General features: G+C 34.5%; 1 protein-coding gene and 1 pseudogene across 1 annotated transcript in view; one reads left to right on the top strand and one right to left on the bottom strand.

Moving 5' to 3' along the window:
* The first annotated feature begins 106 nt into the window (after positions 1 to 106).
* Positions 107 to 225, top strand: LOC112475616 (annotated as a pseudogene).
* An 8,723-nt stretch (positions 226 to 8,948) lies between these two features.
* The window catches only part of RP2 (RP2, ARL3 GTPase activating protein), a 28,994-nt gene continuing 10,950 nt past the window's right edge, over positions 8,949 to 26,992 (bottom strand). The window contains exons 2-5 of the mRNA XM_006906901.3: positions 23,406 to 24,071; positions 19,144 to 19,258; positions 10,934 to 11,019; positions 8,949 to 9,156 (exon numbers count right to left, since the gene is read on the bottom strand). Of these exons, the coding sequence (XP_006906963.1) occupies positions 9,073 to 9,156; positions 10,934 to 11,019; positions 19,144 to 19,258; positions 23,406 to 24,071 (951 nt within the window). The 3' untranslated portion in view covers positions 8,949 to 9,072. The remainder of the gene's footprint in view (positions 9,157 to 10,933; positions 11,020 to 19,143; positions 19,259 to 23,405; positions 24,072 to 26,992) is intronic.

Genomic DNA, 26,992 nt, shown 5'->3' with positions numbered 1-26,992 from the left:
TGTCTGAAGCTCAGTTTCCACTTCTGCATAATGAAGGTGTAGATACTCATATCTATCTTACAAGTTGCTAGAAAATTAAATTAATAATGTATATGAAAAAAACACAGTCTACAGCCATGCCACCTTGAACGTGCCCAATCTTGTCTGATCTCGGAAGCTAAGCAGGAGTGGGCCTGGTTAGTACTTGGATGGAAGACCACCTAGAAATGCCAGATGCTGTAGGCATTAAAAATAATAATAAGAAGAAGATAAGGTAGCAGGAAATACCCAATCGACAAGGAAAAGTAATCCAAAAAAATGGGTTTAAGGGGCAACATCAGTGTACTAATATTCACACCATAGGGGCACCAGTAAGAGAGAGCAAAGAACTGAAAACCTATTTGAAGAAATAATGACAGAAAACTTTTTAATCTGGGAAATGAAATAAGCATACAAGCCCAGGAAGCACAGAGAGTCTTAAACAAGAAGAACACAAGAGGCCCACACCAAGACACATCATAAAATGTCGAAGGTTGAGTAGAATTAGTCAGACAGAGAAAGACAAATATCATATGATTTCACTTACGTGTGGAATCTAAAGAACAAAATAAACAAACAAAAGAAAAACAAACTCATACATCCAGAGAACATTTTGAAGATTGCCAGATGGGAGGGAGATTAAGGGAGTGGTGAATGAAAAAAGGGAAGGAAATAAGAAGTACAAATTGGTAGTTACAAAGTAATCATGGGGATACAAAATATAGCATAAGAAATATAGTCGATGGTATTGTAATAACTACATATGGTGTCAGATGGGTACTAGATTTTATAGGGTTGATTATGGGGTAAGTTATATAAATCACTATGTTGCATACCTGGCACTTATATAATGTTGTATGCAAACTGTAATAAATAAATAAATAAATAAATAAAAATAATAAAAAAAATACATCCAGTGGATCTTGACAAGAGAATTTAGAGGCACTCTTCTGAAGTATTGACACAGATAGCATTCTTATGAGGTAAAAAGGAGGAGTAATGCATATGAACAGCAAAAAGATATGCTACTAGGTTGATCGTTACTTTGGTTTCTATCGCCCTTCATCAAGTTGGAGTTCTTTTTCAACTCCCTCAGTCACTCAAGTAATGTCTTAATATCTGGACCTCAGGTCCAGTCTATGGTATCTAGCCAAAGGTTATCTCTCTCCAGCCATCTCTGGGCATTAACTTTTTTGCTTTCCCTGAATTCCGTCCAAGTCTTCTCATGATTTTTTTCTACTTGTTTTTACTCTATTTTTTTTACTCTTTATCACCTTCTTTCTGCTTCTTTACTCCCAACTTTTATTTAAAAACAAATAATATAGTTACAAAGTTCAAAAATCAAAACTGTAAAAAGGTATACATTTAGAAGTCTCATTCCCATTTCTGACTCCTGCCCCCTTTCCTATTGCCTCCTCTGGGTAACTTTTATTAATTTCTCTTTTGTCCTTTCAGTGGTTCTTTGTGCAAAATTAAGTGTGCATACACACACTTATTATCTTCCCTTATACGTAAGATAGCATAGTAAATACACTGTTCTAGACCTTGGTTTTGTAACCTCAAAGTAATATTTCTCTTTATCAGTACATAGAGGCCTTTTTTTGTTTGTTTTTACTCCTTGCTATTTAAATGTTCTCTGCCCATCTTTGATCATTTCTCCCCCACATTTAATACTTTGTACAATCACCTTGTTTAGGCTTTCTCACTACCTGGAGGGCCATATGTATTTTGAAAAATACCCACAGTTAATTTTGATATGCCCATCCCTCTGGAATAGTGTTTAAGAGATGTCAGTTTAAACTCAAGCTCTATCACTCACTTGCTATGGTAATGCTAGTCTTTAAGAGAAAAGATGTATAGGGTTACTCTTCTCCTCCCCCACCCGCACCCCTACCGCTCAAAAAAGAGTGCTGGTCTGTATTGGGAAGATTCCAGGGCACTAGGTTGAATTACAGTTATAATAGGTGACAATTTCAGAGGAGTAAAGAGGTAAGTGGTTCTTATAGGTTGTCTCCATCTCCTATTAGTGCCTTTCTGCTTGCCCTCCCTTTATAGCAGCCATGTTCTAGGATAAGAGGCTCCCGGGCATCAAGATAAATGGTCTTTCTTCCCCTCTAGCATCACTAGGTAGGGCCTCATTACATCAGTGAAGGAAGAACCACACCTGGAATGTGGGCTTTGGGGGCCTCAGGTCTATCTACCATAGGAAAATTGTTGTGAGCCAGCCTCACTACTTGCAATGAGTGGTACACTGCAGTTTGGGGCCAAAGCCTCAGCTAATATAAAAGTGTCACTTTGCTTTGTTTTATATTCCAGGCATAGATTTCCCTCGGAGACCTTCTGGAACCAGGTAATCAGGGCAGGACTCAGGTTCTGCTCTATCCTGGCCAAATACACCCTCAACCATATTGATCTCATCCTTTTATAGGTTTCCACTTCAATCTGAAACATGTAACCCTAAAAAAATAAGGTACTAGATTTAAATTTCAATTTCTTCATCTGGCAAAATGGGACCAATGATGTGATCTTTACATTTGATGTGAAGTTTAAGTGGCTTAAAGTATGCAAAGTATTTAACACAGTGCCTGGCTATTATAGCAGGTGCTCAAAAAGTTGTAGCTATTATTTTTACTATTATTTTACTATTGTTGCTCAGTCATATAGTGTAGTGGTAAAGAGCATGGATTTTGGAGTTAAACTGCTCTTTCTGGCCTTGGGTCCAGACTCTGCACTTAGTATTTATTTGACCATAGGCAAATTAGCTAAACTCTGTAAGCTTCAATTTCCTCAACCACAAAAATAGGAACAGTAGTAGTACTGCTCTCTTAGGGTCGCTGAGAGGATCCAATGAGATTGTATATGTAAAGTGCTTAACATAGAGCCTGACAATAATAAGTAACTGCTCTAACAGCATTTTAAAACCCAAACCCAACTACACTTAAATGATTTCTGCCACTTCAAATAAGGTAGGATGTATCTCTTCACATATAATTGAGGGGTGGGAGGAGGAATGGCACATTTCGCCATAAAAATGCACTCATTTAAAATTTAACAGGGTAAATGAAGAATATCACATAGGCCTCAAATGCTGCCCTATCTGTTGCCATAACCTTTGGTCATTTAGTTTGCTTTACAAGTACATGTTAACACCAAAGGGTTTGTAATATGATACACTTGAGCAAAGATGTGTAAAGGAGGTCAGCATTTTTTTTAATTTCAAGAAGCTGAGCCCTGGTTCAAGTCAGAAATGTCTCACTCTTCAAACCTAAGCTCTACATTTATGCACATGTTTTTCTTTTTTCTGTGTTATGTTACCTTTAAAACAGTAATGGGAAGGGAGTGATCATATGCCACCTGAATCCTGGTTTGGTGCTACCTTCTAAATAAGAAATTACAATTAAGTCTCATATGAAGACATCAATATATGTCTTTCTGAGGAAACAGAAAGAGAAACTGTTTAAAGTAAATAAAGGGTAGAGTGTGCATTTAGGATTTTACTTTTCTTTCAAATTTTAGATTTATGATTTAGCCTTTGTTTCAGAAAAGAAAAGCCATTTTCTTCACATTCTCTCCCAAATTTGGAGCAACAATGAACGCTTCCCTGGACAGTCCTGCACGTTTTATTGATGACAGCCAAGCTCATTTCTGAACACTAGAAGTGGGAAGATGTCAAGAGATATGGGGGGGGGCGAGGCTAACAGATCTGGGAGGGACTAAGTGACTAACTTTTCCCACAAGCCCCAAACAAGTAGTGGACTGCTTTTTAATTTTAACTCAGCCCAGCATCAACAAATCACCACTCTGGCTTTATACAGAATGTTTCCTACTTGAATAAAACAAACTTGAATACAAAAACATGAGAAGAAAAGTCAGAAACTGCCATGCTCTTATCTGTTTCCAATGAAGAGCGCTGATGTCCTTAAAGCTCCTGGGAGAGAATCAGTGGGCAGAGACTGCTGTTACTATTTCAACACAAAATAGGGAGGAATGAAAAACAATGTTTTCCAAAGTCAATCAAGGAGAGTACATGAAGAGAGTAATTACAGAAAAGACTAAAGTCTGCTAGAGTAGAATGAAGCACTAGATTATATCATTCAAAAACATTTATTAAATATAGATCACGTTACTGGACACTAAGCTACTCTCTAGGAATATGAAGATTTCTAAGCCTTGATTCTAGGGCTTGAGGAACTCATGGTTTAGGTTCTCAAATGTTAATGTGCGTATGAATCCCCTGAACACTTTGTTAAAATGCAGAAGCTTAGTCAACAAATCTGGAGTGAGGCCTGAGACTGTTAAAAGCTCAGGTGATGCTGATGCTGCTAGTATACAAACCACACTTTGAGTAGCAAGGGTGGCATCGATAAAGAAATGGGATAAAGGGTTACAGGTACTTGGAAATTATCTATAGAGTACTGCGTGAGCACCAAAGAGGGAATATGCTGTTCAACCTGAGAGTGTTAGAAGAGGCTTTATATAGGAGGAGCCAGATAAGCTGAGTTTTGTTCTCCGGTGACTGCAGGAGGAAAGTCAAGAGGTCTACATTGTAGCTCAGTGATTATGGTGAGTTGGATAGGACATCTAAACTTTCTGGCCCTCAATTTTCACATCTGTAAAATGAAGAATTAAAAAGGTCCAGACTCTTCTAAGTCCTAAAACTAGATGAGTCTAATGAGATAAAATTTTAAATCATTTAATATATGACCTGTTTAGAAGTTAGGGTGAAATAATATAAAACGTTTTTATTAATGAGCCTAACAAACTGACTTACATTTGACAAATGAGAGTACATCAATCAATAAGAAAACAGCACTTAAGTCTTACCAGCTTCTTATACTTGTTTTCTCGTATTCAGTTGCCTATTTGTTGGTGGTATATGGCTTCACAGCAGAACTACTTTAAAAGAGCACCATACTCACTTTGCTCAGCACAATAATACTTAACATTCATAAAGTACCTTTCATTTTCAAGGCACTTTAGTTTACTTGTCACATCACTTGCAAATGACTTTTCATTAGTCCCATTACAGGTGGACCGGATTAGACTGAAATCGGGAAGGCAGGTCCCAGAGGGAGGATCAGAGTGAGGTGAAAATGCCAGGGCTCTCTTTTACCTGTGCTCCTGCTCCCTCACCATCATTTTATAGGTGAGAACCCGCCCTCACCAGGAAAGCAACAAAACATTAGAAAAGGAAGAAATTTCTATTTCTGAACAGCTTGCTGGAGTTTGCCACTAAAAACCAAAATGTCAAAGGAGAGATGTAGTATAAAGGCTTTTTGTCTTCTCACGTGAGTGGGATTGATTACCTTCCACCCCCAACACTCTACAGGCAGAACACATTTTATTGTGCCTCTCTTTATTGAACTTCACAGGTGTTGCGGGTTTTACAAACTGAAGGCAGGACCTTCCACCAGCAAAAAGATTACGATTCACTTTATTGTGATACTTGCTTTATTATGGTGGTCTGGAACTGGACCCAAAATATCTCTGAGGTATTCCTGTATCTACTAAAAAATAAAAATAAAAAAAACCCCAAAAAACAAAAACCACCAAGTCAACAGTGAATGACTCCATTTTCACACAAAAAAAGTTTTCATTACTAAAATTCAAATGAAGTCTGGCTCTTTTAATGTTATACTTTTAAAGTATTTTCTAGAATGGATTTTGGAGGAGTAATCACACTCTAATTATAATATCGTCTCTTCCTATAGAGAACAGTTAAATGTGTCCCTTTTAAAAGAGAAAAGCAAATTTTAAACTCAGCACAGCGAGAATTATCCAATAAATGGGAAGTAATTTTTGCTACTGTCTTGTGCATTTCATTTTTTTCAAATGCTCTAACTATACATGTAGAAGCTTTATACATAGAAATAATAATAATAATAAATGTTATTTTAAAAACTAACCAATCTGCAGTTTCAGTACTTCTGATTTATAGGCTACAAGAGGGAGAAGAGTACAGAAGGCTGGTAAATTTGTTCATAATTTAAAAATAAGGTCCATTTGTATAAACCTGAAAGAAAATATATTACAAACAAGTCATTGTTTTCTTAAACATGGAAGAGAAAGATGTCTATTCTTAGTAAGTATTTGATCATAATAAAATGTATTTTTTAACAAATGAACTATTATACTGGAAATTTCTTAGATTAAAATAGGTTTTCTAGGGGGAGGGTAAAGTGGGTAAGGGGGATCAAATATATGGTAGCTAAATCAAACTGGACTTTGAGTGGTAAACACAATAGAATATACAGATGTCAAATGATAATGTACACCTGAAAATTATATAACTGTATTAATGTTACCCTAATAAACTTAATTTAAAAAATTTTAAAAAATAAAATAGATTTTCTACATCCTTTGTATTTCTCCAGAGTGCTTTGTGTACATGCGCACACACACACAGCATACAGCTCGTTTCTCATTAACATAAGACAGATTAGAATATTTTTTTACTTTTATCATTAAATTTGTGTCATGATCAAATTTTGGCACATGTCTGAGTAAATGTATGTTAGAGAAATGCTTTTCAAAAATTAGTGTTAAGCCATTTTCATTTTAACAACATTTATTACAAATCACATTTTATAAACACTAGATAAATTACAAAAGCCAGACATAAATACACAGAAACAAAAACAGTACTAAAAACAGAAGCAGTACTATCAAGAGAAATAAGCTAATATAATGTTTACACATATATAACTTAATAAAATTACTAATTTTTCATGAATTCAAAAGCTATTCAGAAATGAAATGTAGTATGCTATAATTACTATCAAAGTTTAGAATTATAAAAACAACAACTGTAACACTACTTATTTTAAAAAATCTTTTCAAACATTTAGAAGCCAAATGACTGTCCTTAAAGACAAATTAGACTTGGATATATGCTCTTTTCTAACTGAAGAATTTAAAATTTTAGGCATGGATTAATAGTAAATTTAGTGGAAATTTTTAAATTAAGGTCTGTCTTATATGTTATATACCTGAGTCTTTGATAAAATACCATAGATAAAATAAAGTATGTAATTTACAGTTTTGCATAACATTGTATTATATTTTTGAAAAACAAAAAGTACTGTGATTGTTTTAAATGTGAATAATGGGGTTTAATAATGTAATCATGATTAGAAGGAACATATTTAATTTAACTTAACTATGGGAAATATTAATGTCCTTTGACCATTACTTGCAAAGCTGATTTGTAAATTATGGTCAAAATTATATTAAACCTGTCACCAATTTTTATTTGCATTTTATGAAATCATTTTGATTTAAAGGAGAGGTTGATTATGTAGCTTAGAATGCTCTTATAAAAGAGATTGAAATGATGCAATGCTAATGGTTAGCACAGGGCCAGGCACAGGGTAGGTCGTCAATATTACACTTAAGTGAAAAGTCTTTTATTATTTCTGGATATCAACACAATTCAATGTAGTAGTTATACATTAATCTGAAAATATTAAAAAAACAGTTTAAACATGAAAATACATTTTTAGTAACAATCATAAGAGGAACTTTTACATGTGGCTATTTTCAGTCTTAGTTTTACCAAAATAGAATTAAAGGTTCTTTTTTAAAATAGACCTATGAAAACTAATTTCCTATTAGCTGCTATATGTGATATAGATGGTAGGTTCAGTCCCTTCTTACGAGATCAACCTCTTCACATCTTTTGAACTGATTACTTCAGATTACAACAAAACTCCTTAAAAACAGAGTTTTCCCTGGAGACTGAATCGGTCCATTTGGGGATTGGGTCCAAGAATGTGGACTTTTAAACAAGTAGCTGTCCCCTGCCTCCTGGTAAATCATTGTGGTAGTCAACCTTTGGAAAACAGTGCTTTAAAGCAACCAAAATAATTTTAACATGCTTGAACATTACTTGATATGAGTGGCATATCTAATGAAAATTAAATTTATCTAGCTTTTTAATCTGCACAGTTTATCATCATGCCTAAGTACTTCTTACCTATATATCACAAGGTTTTGTTCTAACTCTGATAGCCCATAGGAGCTGATGAGACTATAACCACCTTTTTGAAAACTGTTGGTAATTGGGCTTCTATAGTTTTAGTGTTGCATATACCTTTTCTTACCAGGAAGAAGAGTCATCTAGCAGTTGTATTTAAAAACTAAACAGGGTGGAAATTATTCAGATAATAACACTACTCACAAAGTAGTCTTTAAACAGCTATACCAACATCAGTTAGTAGAGTTACTTGCAAAACTGGTTATCAGATACCTATTAAAAAATTCAATTTACAAAGTATTATGTCACTTCTGTGTACAAAATCTCACATGCCATATTATTCAACTAGGAAGCAATTCTTTTATTTCCCTCTCTTTGATTCCCCCATCCCCACCCCACTTCCACCCCACTTCCACCCCTGACCTATGGATGTTGTCGTTTCCCCCTTAAGAACTGGATCTCTCAAGGCGGGTATCTCCTCCCACACGCTCGCGACTAGCACCCGGGGCCTGGCGCATTCGGAGCATGGTCCACGGCTCCACCTAGGGTGAGAACCCGGGACCTTCTGCATGTAAAGCAGACATGCTAACCACTACACTATGGAGCCACCCCCAGGAAGCAATTCTTAAACTGGATATGTATACATCAAAAAAATGCATATTGCATTCATTCTAATTGATCAACTAGTAACAAATCCTTTTAAATTAAAAAAGAAAGCAATGGAATGTATTTTCAAACAAATATCATGGAGCACTGAGGAAAGTTTAAATTACCAGAGATATGAAAGAATATTTAATTAGGATTAAAATCATAATCCGTTAGCCACTTCCACTTTCTAATAACAGTATCATATGCAGAGAATCAAAACTGCAAGCTTACTGAAGTGGGTTAAATAGTTTTAAAGCTGATTAAAACTACTTAATTCAATATAAACTATTTTCAAACCTCAAATAAATGATGGAGTATTCAACAATTTATTAAAAAAAATCAACTTTAATAATTTTAGCCTTAGTAAAAGCCGCTGGTAATACACAAATTGAAAGGGGCTTAATACCAAGTCCTTGGTTCCACATTGCACTTCATATTCCCATCTGTATATCAGCAAAGTTGTAAAAGCTGTCTACATCTCCAGATGCTGTCTCCTTGTTTTCTGATACAAACATCTATTTTAAATATAAAAGAAACAAAATAACTACTAGTAATCCCAAAATTCCAAAGCCCAGATTCTCCACAGAACAAAGCCACAAGCTTGTTATTTAAAAGAAATTCAAGTACATCATTTATAATATTTAATCTGTAGATTTTCTATAGAATCCATGCAATATAGTTTCAATAGCTATAATGTAAATTGAACCCTTTTAAAAGTACTTATGGTGTAATTAAGGTCTTTCATAATACTTCAGTTGTATTTTATTTCACTTGGAATTTTACTGTTTTTAAATATACAACAGTCAATATTATGAAAGCTACTGAATAAAGAGGTTTATTTAAAGAACTTAGCTCTATTTTCTAGTAGTGATCTCAATAGGTTGAGAAGCAAAATGAGATCTTTTTAAAGCTGCCAAAGACATATCACTAACCTAAAATGAACTAGTTTCTAAACAATAAAGCAGTACTCAGTAGAATCTTTCAAAAATAGCTTTTACAAAATCAGCCAGGAACTAGAAGAGACCTGAGTTCTATTCTAGTTTTATCATAAACTAGCTGTATGATGCTGAAAATTTAATAACCTCTGGGCTCGGTTTCCACATCTGTAAATGAGAAAGTTGGATTAGATAATCTTTAACTCATTTGATCTAAAAACTCCAAATCATATAACCATTTTTTCCTTTTCCTTTTCTATTCAATATATTTGCCCTCTTCCTTAGTAGTGTTGATGATAAAATGAAACAAAAGACAAAGTACTTTACATTATGCAAATTCAAGGCACCATAAGCCAAATCAGACTATAAAACCAAAAATTTTCTCTGATATGTTTATCAAAAAATAATCAGTTACATATATACTCATTTAATCCTCTTATGTGTTTGTTTTTTAAGTTATATTAAGTTATTTAGGTCTGAAATTATTGAAAACAGAACCTCATCAACATATCTAGAAAATATCTACATATAATGATTTCTAGATATAGCCCAAGTTCAATTTTTGAGGAAGCATTACTGAAACAAATAAAAATGAATACTGGGCAATGAGAGCATCCATCTAAAGTATATAATCTTAGAAATATAGATGCTCCTCAACTTACAATGGGGTCACGTCCCAATAAACCTATCTTAAGTTGAAAATACCAGAAGTTGAAAATGCACTTAATACACCTAACCTACTGAACACCATAGCTTAGCCTAGCCTACCTTAAATGTGCTCAAAACACATTAGTTTGCAGTTGGGGAAAAGCATCCAGGCCAATGAATACACTGCAGAATATCGGCTGTTTACTCTCATGATCATGTGGCTGACTGGGAGTTGAGGCTTGCTGCCACTACCCAGCATCACAAGAGACTGTGGTCCTGCGTATCACTAGAAGTATGGTTTCTACTGAATGCCTATCACTTAAAGTTGAAAAATCGTAAGTCAAACCATCATAAGTCAGGGACCACCTGTGTAACATTTTTTGATATATCAATATTTTGAAAAAAGGAAGGAGGACCTTAAGACACATTTGATGAGACTTTTTACGTTTTACTTTAAAACGTATGTGTTATTGATGGTTTTTAATAAGTAGATTCTTATTTTGTAAATTTTTAAGCAATCAAAATTTTATTTGGCAGGGAAAAACCAAAGCTTAGCTTCCCATTATTTACCATAGATTCTAAAAATCATGATTTGCTTTTTTAAAATTTCATTCAACACCAGGGCTAAAAAGTACTCTTTGACTATAAGAGAAATGAAATGAAATGAAAAGGTTTGACTGAAATATAAATGGTCAGTGAAATCTTGTACCTTGGTTCCGTTGAATACCTCGTTGACAATAATTTGACATCCTTCTACAGCACCATCTCCATTAAACTCCAAGGCAATAACAGGACCTATAAGCAAACCAAAGAAGTGGAATCTTATCAAGAATACAAATCTATTCTAAAAATTAATCTTTTTATTTTTCCTGAAGAATCTCCAGCCTCTTCTTTGGGGGCAAGAGAAAAGGAAGAAGGAAGTAGACAGATGGGACACATCACTTCAACTACTTCTTCCTACTCTAATCATAAAACAAATTAACATAGTCTCATCCCATAACGAGTACCTTCAGGGTTACTATAGGACTAGTCTCACATTTTTAAATGCTGTAAATAGTCCAGCTTTTCTGGTTTACTTTTGCCTAGAAAAATCATAAAAAGTCCACCCATTTAGCAGTACAAAAAATAGTTGACAGAATGACAAAAATTATCAAAAGCATCATAAGTAGGTTTTGCCAGGCAGCTAACCTTGCTTCCAACTCTCCTTATCAGCTAAATTCTGGGCCACCAATAATGAAGCTAGCCAAGTAGGAATTGAGACCAGAGACCAAAAGTAATGACCATCTGAAAGTATTTTTCTTGAATGTGCCTTAAAACTACATTCAAGAACCAATGATCAAGTTTTTTTTTAATTCTCCGAATAGAATATTTATGTATCCTTTCCAAGAGATTAATTTGAATACTTTTAAACCACCTGTACTTTAAATTCTGGTGTAAAGATTCATGATTTAGTTTGGCTTGGATTTAAATGTGGCATTGGCACCACCAGTGTCAAACTGCTGGCAAACATGGCCATAAGTTAGCCAAGCAAAATATGCCCTTCAATTCAATTAATATTTATTCAGCTATCACTATATTCTTAATAGATTTGCTTTTTATCTCCTATAGCAATGGAGAAGTCCTGATCTCTAGGAAATTAAAATTTCTTGAAAAAAGACATAAACCCATTAAACAAATGCAGAACAACAGAGAATAATGAAGTATTAAGTAATGAAACTAAGGTGAATGCAGTCATGTACCACAGAAGAAGGCACAAGAGAAAAGGTTACACTACACTGGGCACCAAAATAACTGAAGTCCTATGATTTAATACAGGCAACAAATACACAAAAGGCAGGATATTTAACAGTCACTTGAACAATTAGATACAGAGAATAAATTAAAGTATGAGTTTTTCAGCATCACAGTGTGTGGATCAAGATAGGTGCTGAGTAAAGAAAAGAAGGTAACTGGGGAAACTTTCCCCAGGAAAATGGATAATTCTATCTCTGAGGCAAGATATGGGTAAGATCAACCTAGACTATCTTGTTGAGCCAAAAAGCAATGAGGATATCAAAGGCCAATGGGGTTGTATCAAAAGGACACAGGAACCGGCTTGAAGGGGTTCCCAGTGGCCAAAGATGAGACATGGTGAGATCAGAGGGGAATAGACTGCAATTTATTAAAATATACCTAATATATAAAAAGTCATGAGCTCATAATGATATTTAGAAAAGAGAAAATTCACTGGACACCTATGTAGGTTGCTAAGGTATGAAATCATTACTCTGAAAACTGACACAATTATTTTCCCTTTATTTATTCTGCTTTTATGATATGGAACATGTTTCAAGTTAACCAAACAGCTCTGGTGTACAAGAATTTCTGTTAACATCCATTAATAAATGCAGAGGTAATGACATGATTAGAAAATGATCATTTAGCAACTCCTAATAAAATAACTAGATCAGGTAACAATCATCATGGTTTTAGCATCCCACAGGCAAGACTGACAGGAAACTAAAGAAGATAATACTGTCACTACCTGAAACTAACAATCAATATTAGCATCACTAAAAGTACAACGATCAAATATTATGTGCCTTTTCATTTAATGATATAGGAAATAGTGCCACCTGTGAAATATTTGTGCAAAAAAAAAAAATCCCTGAGTGTAAACAAGGCTTTGATCTAACTTCTAGTCTACAAGGATTGTAGAGGAACAAATTAAACAAACCCATGCATACTACAGGACAACTGACCAGGTTTCTTCTACAAGACAAAGGCATGAAACAAACAGGGGAGGGGGAACACCTGTTTTTGGTTAGGAGAACTATACAAAACCATATACAGTGAGTGGGCCAATTTTAGATCCGGATCAAATTAACTGTAAAAATACATAAAGAATGTTTTAGACAATTAGAGAAATTTGAATATGGACTGGGTATTAGATGATATTAAGGAATTGTTAATCATGATAGATGTGATAATATATCATGGTTACTTAAGAAAAAATACATTTTTAATTTTATTTAAGATACATATTGTAATATTTAGGGATGAAATGACAGGATATATCAAAATTTGATTAAAATATTCCAGCAAAAACGAAGAGTATAAATTATTTTTTAAAGTATGGCAAAAAGTTGCTAAAACTGGGGGATGGGCACACATTGGGTCACTGTACTCTATATTTTTGAGTAGAGATGGTATATTTGGAAGTTTGCCAAAAAATTTTAAAAGCATTTTAAACAAAATGAATTCCGAACTAAAAAGAAAAAGTCGATAATAAATGTAGAGTTTCCAGTATTGCAGAAAATAGAAAGTTTGAATTAAGGTAGAATAGGTATCTTTTTATTCAGGATCACTATAAGGAAATAAGTAGACATATTTTTTAATGTCAGAGATTTACTACTGAAAGTTCCTGTAGTCTACAAAGACAACATAATTTGGAATTCAGAAATACAATTTTGGTAGAATTACCCAGGTATGTAACTTGGTTGATATTCTTTGACTGGAATATGATGAACTTCCAATAAGTGACCTAATAATTTGCCATAAAAGAAACACTAAGAAAAGAGGTGTACAAGTATCAATTTTGATTAACGTGTGTGGATATTCCTAAATTAAAAAAAAAAAAAAACTATAGTGCTAACAATGACTTTTTAAGCTGTCTTATCTATTCATTCATTCATTCATTCATTCATTCATTCATTTATTATAGTGACATTGGTTAACGAAATCCAGTAAGTTTCAGATTTACAGTTAAGCAGTAAGGCATATGTATGTATACACACACACATACATATTTATATATTGCACTGTGTTTATTTATCTTTCTATCTAACAATAATAACTACTGTGATTATTTCAAACTGAACTATGAGGTCAACAAAGATCACTGGTCATGTTTTTATTGTTTTAATGTGAATGTCTTATCAAGTTGTTCACAGCTTTAAATCTAAATGTTCAAACTGTCATAAAAGATGTGACTTTGAGTAAAATAAAAATTACTGAATGTCCATCCTATCTAATGAACTTTTCTGTGTAATCTAATATGACCTTGGAATAAGCCGCTATCATGTCTCAATTAGATGATAGCAACAGCTTCCCAGGTGCTCTCTCTGCTTCCCCCTTAGAGCAACCAGAGTGATAAAAGTTATATTTTAGGAGAGACCGGTCAAAATGGCATAGATGAAAGAAGCTTTGTTTATCCTCTCTTGTGACCATATCAAACTTGTGACAGAAACATGGAGCAAACAGCAAGCAGAGTAGCCTGGAGTCTAGATAAACAGAAGCCCTACAACTAGGGAGAGAAATAAGAATTCGCCTTGTAACAGGTAGGAGGTAGGAAGGGACAAAGACGTAAGGCAGCTGGTCCGAGTGGCTGAGTGGTACAGAGGCTACAGCAGCAGCAGCCGGCACTGTGGGCATTCCTCCTAAAGTGGCCATGTCTATGACCGGACTTCCCTACTGACGGACCTGATTACTCTAAGCACCAGTGCTGGGTCAGCTGCTTGGGGAGCACTAGGGAAGTAAAGGGGAACACTGAGTTGTTGGATTCAGGACCGAAGGCGAAGCTTTCCCCGGGCAGAAGTGCTGGTGGTATCTATTGCTCCTCTGTTGAGCCGCCTCCCTCCCAGTGTGCTGACGCAGCACCACCATAGCTGAGACATCATCAAACTGGAAAACAGAGGTTGCTCTGCCCAGAGGATCCCTTGAAACTTCACCTCTCCTAACTCACAGCTCTACCCAAGCCACATCCAGGTGTGTTCTTGGCGATTCCTGTGCCTCCTCCTGAGGAGAGTCTGGACTCACACTGGTGGCAGCTGCCCTTGGTTTCTGGTGTGGCCTCTTGAGGCAACTCTAAGCACAGCATCTCTGGACTGCTTGCTGAATCTTAACAGGTGGCCCCAGAGGGGCACAGGCGGGGGCTTAACTTGGCCTGCAGCTGAACCCCTCTCGGGACTATGCCACTCGATATCGACTCAGGAGCTTTGCTTAGTACACAGATACACAGAAAGGCAGCCACAATGGAAAGACAAAGAAGCAGAAACCATATGAGAGAACAGAAGAGAGATCCAGGAATAATGGAGTCAAGCAATCTTAACAGATGCAGAGTTCAAGACACTGGTTATAAAGGTGCTCAATGAACTTAGGGGAAGGGTAGATAACTCAGTGAGAACTTTAACAAAGAGATAAAAAACATAAAAATGGAAATGGAAATTATAAAAGGGAACCAGTCAGAAATGAAGAACACATTATCTGAGATGGGAAATATATTAAGTGGAATAAACAAAGTGAATAAGGAAGAGGATCAAATGACCTATATTGAAGATGGGAAAACCAAGGGCACTCAATCAGAATGGCAAGAAAAAAGAAGCCAAGACTATAATAATAATCTAAGGAGCCTATTGGACACTATTAAATGTAAACACATACACGTCAAAGGGGTACTGGGGGAAAAAAAAAAAACAAGACGTTGAAGAACTAATGATGTAAAACTTCCCTAACCTTGTGAAGGAAATAGACATACAACCCCAGGAAGCTCAGAGTCCCAAAAAAAGATGAACCAAAGAGGCCCACACAAAGACACATTATAATTAAAATACCAAACGTTAAATACAAAGAGAGAATCTTAAAAGCAGCAAGAAAAATCAGTTACTTACCTACAAGGGAGCACCCATAAGACTGGTAGCTGATTTCTCAAAAGAAACTATGCAGGACAGAAGAGTTTGGCACAAAATATTCAACATGATGAAAACTCAGGATCTACAACCAAGAATATTTTATCCAACGAAGCTATCATTTTGAGTGGAAGGACAGATAAAGAGCTCCCCATACAAAAATATGCTAAAGGAATTTATTAATACCAAGGCAGTGTTACAGGAAATGTTGGAGGGACTTCTTTAAGAAGAAAATGGTAATAACTACATTCCTATCAACAAGTACCTCAAATGGAAAAGAATTAAGTGCTCCAATCAAAAGATAGGGTGGCTGAATAGATAAAAAACCAGGACTCCTAAATATGCTGCCTACAAGAGACTCACTTCAGATTAAAAGACACACACAGACTAAAAGGAAGTGGGTGGAAAAAGATATTGCCTTGATGGACCTAGATGGTGTTGCGCTAAAAGAAATGGGTCAGATAAAGACAAATATCACATGATTTCTCATACATGTGGAATCTAAAGAATAAAATCAACAACAACAACAAAAGCTGAAATAAACTCATAGATACAGACAATATTTAGAGGGATACTAGATAGGAGGGGAGTTGGGGGGACAAAAAAGGCAAAGGGATTAAGAGGTACAAATGGATAGTTGTAGAATAGACATGGAGATGTGGAGTGTAGCATGGGGAAGATGGTTAATAATGTTGTAATAAATATGTTAGGGGGAAGGGGAGTACTAAATTTAGTGGGGTGATCATTTTGCGAGTTATTTGGATCTCTGAGCACTATGCTATACAACTGAAGCTAATATATTATTGCATGCCAACTGTAATTGGAAAAAAAACTCATTGACTTGTATAATGTAAATACAAGCAACTAATTGTCTAATGTATTTCAATAAAGACGGGGAAAAAAACCTAAAACAAGTGAAAGAAAGGAAACAATATTAGAGCATACACCAGTGAATCTGAAAAGAGAAAAATCAATGAAACAAAAATCTGCTTCTTTGAAATTATTAACAAAACAATAAACCTCTATCCAGGCTGATGGGAGCGGGAGAGGACACAAATTTCCAATAGCAGGAACATAAGAGGGACATCATTACTTATCCCATAAACATCTCTATGCCCATAAATTTGATGACTTAAATGAAATGAAACAATTCTCTGAAAGACAAACTATAAACATTCACTCAAGAAGAAAAAGATATCCTGAAGATCCCTATAATAAACAAAGAAATAAAATTTATAGCTCAAATCTCCGGGCCCAGTTGGTTTAACTGGCGAATTCTGTCACACATTTAAGGAAGAAATGATACTAATTCACTATCTCTTCAAGATCACATAAGAGGAAGGACACTTCTCAACTCATTTTATGAGGCCAGCATTATACTAATATCAAGCCAGACAAAGATATTACAAGAAAAGTATAGACCAATATCCCTCATGAACAAAGATGTAAAAATCTTCAATAAAATATTAGCAAATTGAATCTGGAAATATATTAAAGGGATAATACATTTTAATGATGGGGGTTCATCTCAGAAATACAAGGCTGGTTTGACATTCGAAATCAACAGAAGTCATTCACCAGATTAAATGACTCAGTAGAAAACATGATCATCTCAATAAATGCAGAAAAAAGCATTAAAATAATTCAACATCCAAGAGTGAAAAAACCCAACAGCCTAGGAAGAGAATGAAACTCTCTTAGCCTAATAAAATGTATATATGAAAAACCGACAAGTAACATCATTCTTAATGGTGAGACTGAACACTTTTACCCTGAGATTAGTAATAGGGCAAGGATGTCCTCTTCTCACTATTCTATAGAACACCATCATGGATGTCCTAACTAACATAATAATGTTCGAAATAAAAGGCATGTCAAAGGGACAGTGGAACCAATATAAATGATCTCCCAAAGGCTAAAACTGGAGCAATTTGATAGTACTAGATTATACTCCAAAGAATAAAATACATATCCATGAGTCCCTACTGATAGATATAAATACTTGAATAAATAAATGGGAGAGAAGGGATAAATCTTTCTTACAGAAGAATTCCAAATAATGTAAGAATTCCAAATAATGTGTGTAGATATTCCCCTCCCTAGGAGGTGGAGCTTAATTCTCTTCTCCTTGAGTGTAGGCTGGTCTTAGTGACTCAACTTCTGAAGAACAGAGTGTAGAAAAGGAAAAACAAGAACTTTACAGGGTTTAGGAAACCTGGCCAGATACCAACTGAAACAAGTCACTAAGGTCAACATCACCAGTGATGTCATGTTGATATAATGCACCCTCTTCCCTAAAACCCATAATCACAGTCAAAACAAAGAAAACATCAGACAAGCCCAAATCAAAGGACAGTCTATAAAATAACTTACCAGTACTGTTCAAATGTTTCAAGGTTATGAAAAACAAGGAAAAACTAAGGAACTGTCACGGATTAGAAGAGATTAAGGAGACATGACAACTAAATGCAATGTGAGATCTTGGATTGAATTCTGGAACAGAAAAAGGATGTAAGTGGACAAACTGGTGAAATTTGAATAAATTTTAAGGTCAAATTAATAGTATTTTACTAATGTTAACTTCTTAGTTGACAAATGTGCCATGGTTATGTTAACATTGGGGGAAGCTGAGTAAAGGGTATATAGAAACTCTCTGTACTACCTTTGCAATTTTCCTACAAATCTAAAATTATTCTGATATAAAAAGTTTATTTAAAAAACAAATTAAAATGTCTGGTACTTCTCATCTCATTCAGACTAGAAGCCAAAGTCTCTACAAGGGCCTACAAGGCCCTATATTATCTGATTCCTTCTCCACTACTTCTCAGATCTTATCTATTGTGTTTGTTGAATAAATGAACGAATGACCCTCTAAAACAAAGAAACCTATGTCTGACAAATCATCAGAATCATATGGGGAATTTTTTAAAATGCAGATTCCAAAGGCAGGGAGAATGAAATTGTCATCCACTACAGTACAATAAAACGATAATAAAATAATTAAAAATAATAAAATATGTAGTAATGAATGTGGCTTTCAAATACTAAGATGATAAAATAGGAAAAAAACTAATGTCTCTAATTAGTCAATAGGGCTTTTTGAATGATGTGAAATTTTGGTATTTTTTAATAGTAATAGGAAAAACATAAATGAGAAAGAGAGGGCAATGTAAGACATGCTAGAGGCCAGAGTAAATCAAATCAGCATGTCAAGCAAATAACCACAAAATTATACCAATCATCCAGAAGGTACCTTTGTTCAGAAGAGGAAGGAAGTCAGGTGCTTTTTCCCGAAAAACCCTTTGAGCATCCTCAGCTTTCATTGACACTTCCTTTGTCTGAACTAGGAAAAAGCCTTTACCAACCATCTGTGGAAAACAAAGTTTCATTTAAATTTTAAAATGACCCGAGATTAAAAAAACAATATTTTCCCAGTCTAGTATTTTCCTGCATAAAATGTAACAGCATGCTAATTTTTGTTTTAGTTACGACTCTAATTCAGGGTGTCTGCTCTAACAGGTTTTCACATATACAAGATTCTTTCTTCTGGATGGGTGGTTCTGGTTAAGAATTAGTACTACAATGCCTACTGTTAAGATTAAGGGTCAGATAAACGTAAATGATCTCTCAAAATTTAAAATATAATTTAAAAATTTTTTTGACTGAAACTAACAGATGGAAGGTTTAGTTGGGTAATACTACAAAATGTCCAATGAGAGGAGAATGGTTAAGTAAATTATGACACATCGACATGATAAAATACCATAGTTCATTAAATATAACAAATAATAAAATGGGAGAAAGCTTATATAATTTTAAAAAGCATGATATAAATTTATAGAGTATAGCACAATAATGATAGATTACATTTATGGAGTACTTACTATGTACCAGGCAGTATTTTTTTGTACCAGGTAGTTTTATGTACTTTAAGTGTATAATACGTTTAACTCTCATGAGGTAGATACTATTATTACTATTGTGCCCTATTATTATTAGGGCACAAAATGGTTCAGAAACCTGCCCAAGGTCATATAACTATTACATAACAAAGCTGTGCTACAAACCCAAATAATCTGATTACAGACCTAATAAATTAAAAATTATTCCTAAAAACTATTCAAAGTACAGTACATTATGATTTTTAAACTTATTTCTACTCTTTATTTCTATAGTTTTCTGCAAAGAGTACATATTAATTTTTAAAATAGTTATTAAAGTAGTTTTTAAAAATGCAGTCATTCAACCATTTAATTTTTAGCAAAGTCTATTGAGTTTTGAATAGAAAAGTAACATATGCTCAATATAGTACATTTGAAAAACAAAAAATAGAAACAGAAATATCAATCAAGGTGCTACCATACAAAAATGCCACTGCCATATAGGTATACGCACTCCCTGTTACCACCCCCCGCAGTTTACTTTAGCCCCCATTACAGAAATAATACATGTTTATCGTAAAATCCATAGAACTACAAAAAAGTATACCCTTCTTTTAATCTGCTTAAGAATAACCGTAACTGTTAACGTTTTAGTATATATAATTTTCCAGACTTATCTACTTAAAAAAATCAGACACATAATCTATAAATTTTCACTTACTTGACTGTGAACATTTTCCAGCTATTCTATAAAATCAGTTTCAATGGCTGATAGTATTTCATCCTATGACTACATTATTCCATACCATTCCATCAAATTGGATTCAAACTCAAATTCTTTTTCATAGCCCTCAATGCTACCTCAGAAAAAAGAAACATACATAAAATCGTAGCAGAAAATTACATGGACATCACTGCCAGATGATGACTGCAAAGTTACTAAAATATCAGAAATCCTACATCTGTTTCTAATTTTCTAGACTGCTCATTACCTCTCATTTTATAGTCAGACACATAAACTGACAAAAGATGATTAATTCAATATATTACCTAAAAACAATGAACTATGAAACTTTATTTGAATATTTCATTGCAGATATTTGCAGACTTTTTTTCATGAAAATTCTTCTACTTTTAAAGACTTGAAAATAGTGGTAACTACCCAACTTAAATTATGCAATACTATACTTCTAAACAATTCAAACTATGTTTAATCTATTCTGTGTATATCTGTGATATAGGTTAAGAGCCAGCAAGAAATCTGATTTTCAGGTGAGAAAACTAAGCCCCAGTAACTTCTTTTGACTCCCTATTGAATGTTTTCTGCTTTACCCAGCTTTTCTGGACTTCCTACTCTCTTAAGTTTTATACTTCCTATCTCAAAAAACCATTATGCATATTTAATTTATAGAAATAATGTGAAACAAAATTCTATAATACTTGTAGGGTTTAACAAAACCAGAATTAGCAATCGCAGTTTCATTCTAAGTTGTCCTAAGAAATTTGTGTTATAATACAAGAAAGACTCGTTTTATTTTTTCCATCTCAGAATTAACTAGCTTCTACACATATTTTCCTAGGAACTTGAGCTTCATTTTAAAAAAATATGTAATCTCTCTTCTTTTTGTTCTATTTTCATTCCTTGTGATTTCAGAATTCAATAGGATAACTCTAGCCAAAAAGTCCCAGGGTTTTTCCTTCTAGGCTGAAGAGTAGTTTATCTGCTTTGACTCCATGCACTTTTGGTTACACTCCTGCTCCACCAGGCATTTATCAACTTCCTTTACCACTGAGGCAGCATAGTAGCTTCAAGCTTAAGAGTTAAGATGTGGCCTGCAAAGCCACACTGCCGGGATTTAAGTCATGGCTCTGCTGTTTACCAGCTGAATGACCTTTTGCAAGTTATTTACCCTCTCTGTGGCTCATTTCCCTTATCTGTAAAAAGAAATAATGACATCTATTTCATAGGTTGTTCTGAATTGAGTTAATTCATTTAAATCCCTTACCATAGTACTTGGTATAAACACTATATAAATGTTAGAAAAAAGCTTATTGAATTGTACAATATAAATGCAGGCAACTAGTTGTCTGTTATATTTCAATAAAGATGAAAAAATGTTAGCTATTATTATTATATTTTTATTTGTTTTAAATTATTTTGTATTCCAGAAAGACATCTAAAGAACCTCACTCTTCCTGGTTATACTGCTTTTAAGGGTACACAACAATCCCATTTTACACATTAGATACCAAAGGTTAAAAGGTTAAGAATGTCTGATGACTCATGAAGAAAGAGAGTTTGTTTTGATGGCTTTTTTCTTTAAACATGCTGTATATTCTTTATGTCCACTGTTCATTACCTACCAAAAGGAGTTAAACCTGAATAATTACATCTTTTGAAATCTGTATGTTGAGTTTTAAAAAATCAGCATATAATGAAAATATTTTCCTCTCAGATGTTAGATTAATGTGTTATTAGATAGCTCCAAGGCTAGAAACATTTTTTCTATATCTTACCAGATTCATATGATACTTTCATCAGATTGGTATAATCAAAAACGAAAATATCAAAGTCTTAAAATTATACTTCGGCTTCTGTTGTTTTGAAAACTAGACCTCAGATATACTTTGTAGATTTCAGACATGGGTTTTCTACATTGTAGTATGTAAAGCTACAGAGAGATAGTTATTTTTAGTTTTTTTCCCCCCTAAAATTGTTCCTTTTGACAGAACTGTTACGACTTTTAAAAATTCCTTTAAAAAATAGACTTGCTGAGTTTTCCATTCACTTCTCTATTTCTAGAAGCTTGATTTTCAAATACAAACAGGCTCTTCCTGAAGAACATCTGATTAATGGATAACCAATACATCATATTGTTGCCTCCCCACTGGAGCACCCATCAACACAGGTTCCCATAACCTCTACATCCCATTATTTTTCAAGTGGATGCTGCTACCCAAAAAATCCTTGTCTACTCAGAAACTCACCTGCTCATGAGCTCACAACCTCCACTATCCCAGCTCCCACCTCATTCTTCTCCACCAACCTCCCCTTCATGGCAATAGAGCAAAGGACAATAAAAAAGGTAATGTGGAGGTTGCTTTCACAGTCACCAGGGTCCAAAAGTTGTCTTTCCTAAAACTCCAAATAAATTTCCCTACTAAATAATTATAAAAGGTCATGCTTTACTATTCAGTACTACTTTTGTGAGCTTCTGTGGAAGTCATTTATTATAAAGAAGTTCTTTGAGAGCAGAGAATTTTATCAATGTATCTCCACCCCCAGCACATACTATATTTCAACAGCTCTAAGTTGCCATTAATTGTATGATGCATTTCAGATAGCAAAAAAATGCAAAAACAAATTTGCATCCTATAATTGAAATGGAGTAACTTGCACATAATAAGTGCCTAATAAATGCATACTGAATTGAATTATATTTTAATAAGCTTCTTTGGGAAAGTATTTTGAGGCCTAAGAAACCAGCTTACAGATAAATCTGTAGGGGACAGAGGACTATAACTTAAGGACTGCCTATATTTCCAATAGCCAATTTGAAAAAAATGGAAGTTCTCTGGAAAGTGGTGTGTTTCTATTTAGGTATATGTCTGTATCTCTTCTCTCTCTCCTTACCTCATCAATTAGTTTCCTGGCATTTGCAATAGTATAATCACCAGCAAATAATACCACTAAGCATGATTCATCACTGCTCTTCTGTCTCTGACCCCGGGATATGGGTACGATACTTCTGTTGGCTTCTGTGGAAACACGGACAGCTTTGAGCTCTTCGGTAGTAGGTAGAGGAACATGGTCCTGAACTACAGCATCTTCTGGAAGAAGGCTCCAGTTGAGTTCTCCTGACACAGGTGTAAAGTCATGGATATTACTCCAGGTATTATTGAAGATACTTAACCCTGCATCTTTGAACTGGAAAGCCAATTCAGGGTAGTACCATTGAAAACAGCCGAACTTGATATTTGTGGAAGACTCAATAATGGGTTGAGTAGCACAGCACAAAAAGACTTCCAGCTTTCTACAGTCACGCACACGAAACTGTTGGCAGGCTAGTGCACACTTGCAATCTCTGCAATTCCGGAAAAACACGCTGCCTTTCACGGGTCCCAGAAAAATGATGCAGTTAGTGCAGTCGTCAATAGTAACTGTAGCAGAGTGATCAAAAATATAGATGTTACAGTTCTCACAGTCTTGAATGAGAAACTGTTGTCCTGCCACCTTCCCAGGTAAGCGACCTACTGTTTCATCTTTCAGCCCACTGAATGTATAGTCTTTTGGATCAACCTGCAGGGACAAAACACAGAGCTTTAGTGTTATTAACAGTATTTAACAAATACTAATTGTTGAGTGCCATGCAGAATTCTTAGTGCTAAAATAATACGTTCCTACCTTGACTTTGCAACATAGTAAGAAAATGAACGGGACAAATTTTTTCCCAATAAATAAAAGGCAAGGGGGGGAAAAAGGTAGAGGAAACTGTTATAGATAAGGAAAGACTCAAGGACATATCAACCAATGTGTGGACATTGTTTAGATCCTGTTTCAACATACCAACTGTAAAAACACTTTTTTGAAACAATTGAGAAAATTCTCACACAGACACACAGTATACTAGATAATATTAAGGAATATTTCAGCTCTGACTCTTTTTCTTTTTCTGATGCTTCACTTTAAAACTTGTGCTTCTTTAAAAACTTCTGAAATTGGAAATACACCCAGATTGAAATACATTTATTTATCCTTCCATAAATTGATGAATGGGTCTTAGTTTATAAATCCTGACTGATTTCTGCAATATGCTCCAGAAAATGGAAAAACCTTAAGGTACAAGAATCATGAGATGTCAGAACTGGCATGTACAAATTTGATTCAAACATTTATTGAGCTATTCATACAATGTAATTTTTCAAATTTCACCATTTCCATACTTAGATAGTGTAAACTAAAGCTAACATAAGTTTTTAAAACCATATGCCTGGAATCTATTAGATTATTTTTTAAATTTTAACTGACCTATCAAAATATAGTCACTAAAAGGCCATTTTGATTTTTCCAAGTTACTTTTGAATCTACTTATACTGTTTTACCTCATGCAAAACTATTCATGCAGCAGAAACAGGCTCCCATAGATACAGTATGTAAAAATTCAATAATTTAATCATCTGAATCATCAGCAAACTAGCTTAATATGACTTATTCAATATAGCATGATAAATGTACTTATCCAGTTTTATATAATGTATTAGAAGGAGTACTGGTCTGCAGCATGAGGCAACAAAAGAGGCACTTGTTTTTTAGTCTTATTTTGTCACTTATGAGCAACATGATCTTGAAAAAGGCACTTTAACTTTCTGGATCTTCAGTCATTCAGCCATTTGAACACCCAATATGAGCCAGACATTATTTTAGGCACTAAAATGAACATAACCAACTTTTTCCATAAAAGAAGTAAAACACAAATCTAAACATGATTTAAAAATGGCCTGGCTATATAATGAGAAATGTTCAGAATATTCTGGAAATACATAGGAGGGACATTTGGGGCAGGGGAGGCAGGGGAGGTAGGAGAGTAAGACTTCCTGTACAAAGTGAGAATGAATAAGCTGGAGTTCACCAGGTAAAATGGGTGGGAGTAGAGGATCCTCCCTTCCCATGCCAGATGAAAGTGATACTGGAATGGAAGCAGATAAAGCTAGAGAAGTAGGCAGGGGCTCTATTATAAAGCTTAGAAGTTATCTATGGGCAATAGGCTACTACAAAAGGATTATTCTGGTAAGAATAAGGAAAAGTAGAACATGGATCTCAGAGGGTGTTGCAGTCATCTTATTTATTAGGGAAGAGGAAGATGGGTTTAAGGCTGAAGGATGTGTCAAAAATGATTCCTAGTTCTCTAGTCCAGTGTTTTCCAACACAATCCACACTAGTACAATCTTCAGTACAGCCCAATACACATAATTATGAGTATCTGTGCATGCACACATACCAAGGAATTAAAATTTCACAAAATAATACATATCCTTATTTTGTATTAAGGCCCCTGTTATTTTCTATTACCCTACCTACAGGTTTGAAAAAACAAAACACAGAAAACAAAAAAAAAGGAAACACACACACACACACACATATATACACACATACAGTGTTCCATTTTGGTCTCTACCAAGATACTGAACTAGCATAGTTTCTGGCTTCCCACTGCCCAAGATCAACCCCAAAGGGACCAAGTAAGAAAAGTACCAAGAAAAGGGGCAACTATGAGAAATCCCTATGGTGGAACATGGGAGGGTAAAATAGAAAAGGAACTGCTGCAGTTTCTGCTTTTGCTTCTCCTGTCCCAAATATTGAGACAATAGTGCATCCTCCACACCATCTGGTCCAAACTTCCTTCAGAGTAAGTTCAGGGCAGAGCAGAAATGCTGTGATGCTGAAGAGCTGAGAATAAACAGGTAGGAACTAACTTTGACAGTCCTTCAGAACCTCTGCAAACTCTGATAATTGGTGAATTAAAATCTAAGGTGTATCTTCTAATGCTCTTTCTCTCAAATATTCATTGCTCAAGTAGACTGAAAAAATAAAATCGACAAGAATATAGAGGACCCGAACCACACAATGAATAAATTAGAGTTCTACATCTAACAAGTAGAGTATACTCACATTTTTTCTTAAGCATACATTAAAAGTTTTTTTTAAAATCACATACTAGATCATAAAAAAGCCTCAACAAATTTTAAATAATAGATAACTTACAGGCCATGATACAGGATCAACATGCAATTAAGTTAGAAGTTAATAACAAAAGATATATTAAAAAATCCTTGCTTCTTGAAGATTTAAAAAACACACTGCTAAATAACTCATGGGTTAAAGAAGAAATTATAATCAAAATCTAAAAATACTTAGAATTAAATGTTAAGATACCACATATTGGATGAAATAAAAATGGTGCTTTGAAGATCTATAACCGTAAATAGCTACAATAAAAACTCTCAAAATTAATGGGTTAAATGTCCATCTTAGGAATTATTATACAATAAACAATAAACTGACAGAAAGTAGAAGGAAAAAAGATGAAAATAATCACAGTTATTAATGATTTAGAAATCAAATATACGATAGAAAACATCAGCAAACCCCTAAATAGCTTTTTGGCAAACTTCTGGCAAGAGTGATCAAGAAAAGAACAAAAACATACAAACAGTAGAAAT

This window comes from Pteropus alecto, unplaced genomic scaffold (genome assembly GCF_000325575.1).
Source record: "Pteropus alecto unplaced genomic scaffold, ASM32557v1 scaffold392, whole genome shotgun sequence".
NCBI lineage: Eukaryota > Metazoa > Chordata > Mammalia > Chiroptera > Pteropodidae > Pteropus > Pteropus alecto.
This window is presented reverse-complemented; position numbering and strand designations above follow the sequence as displayed.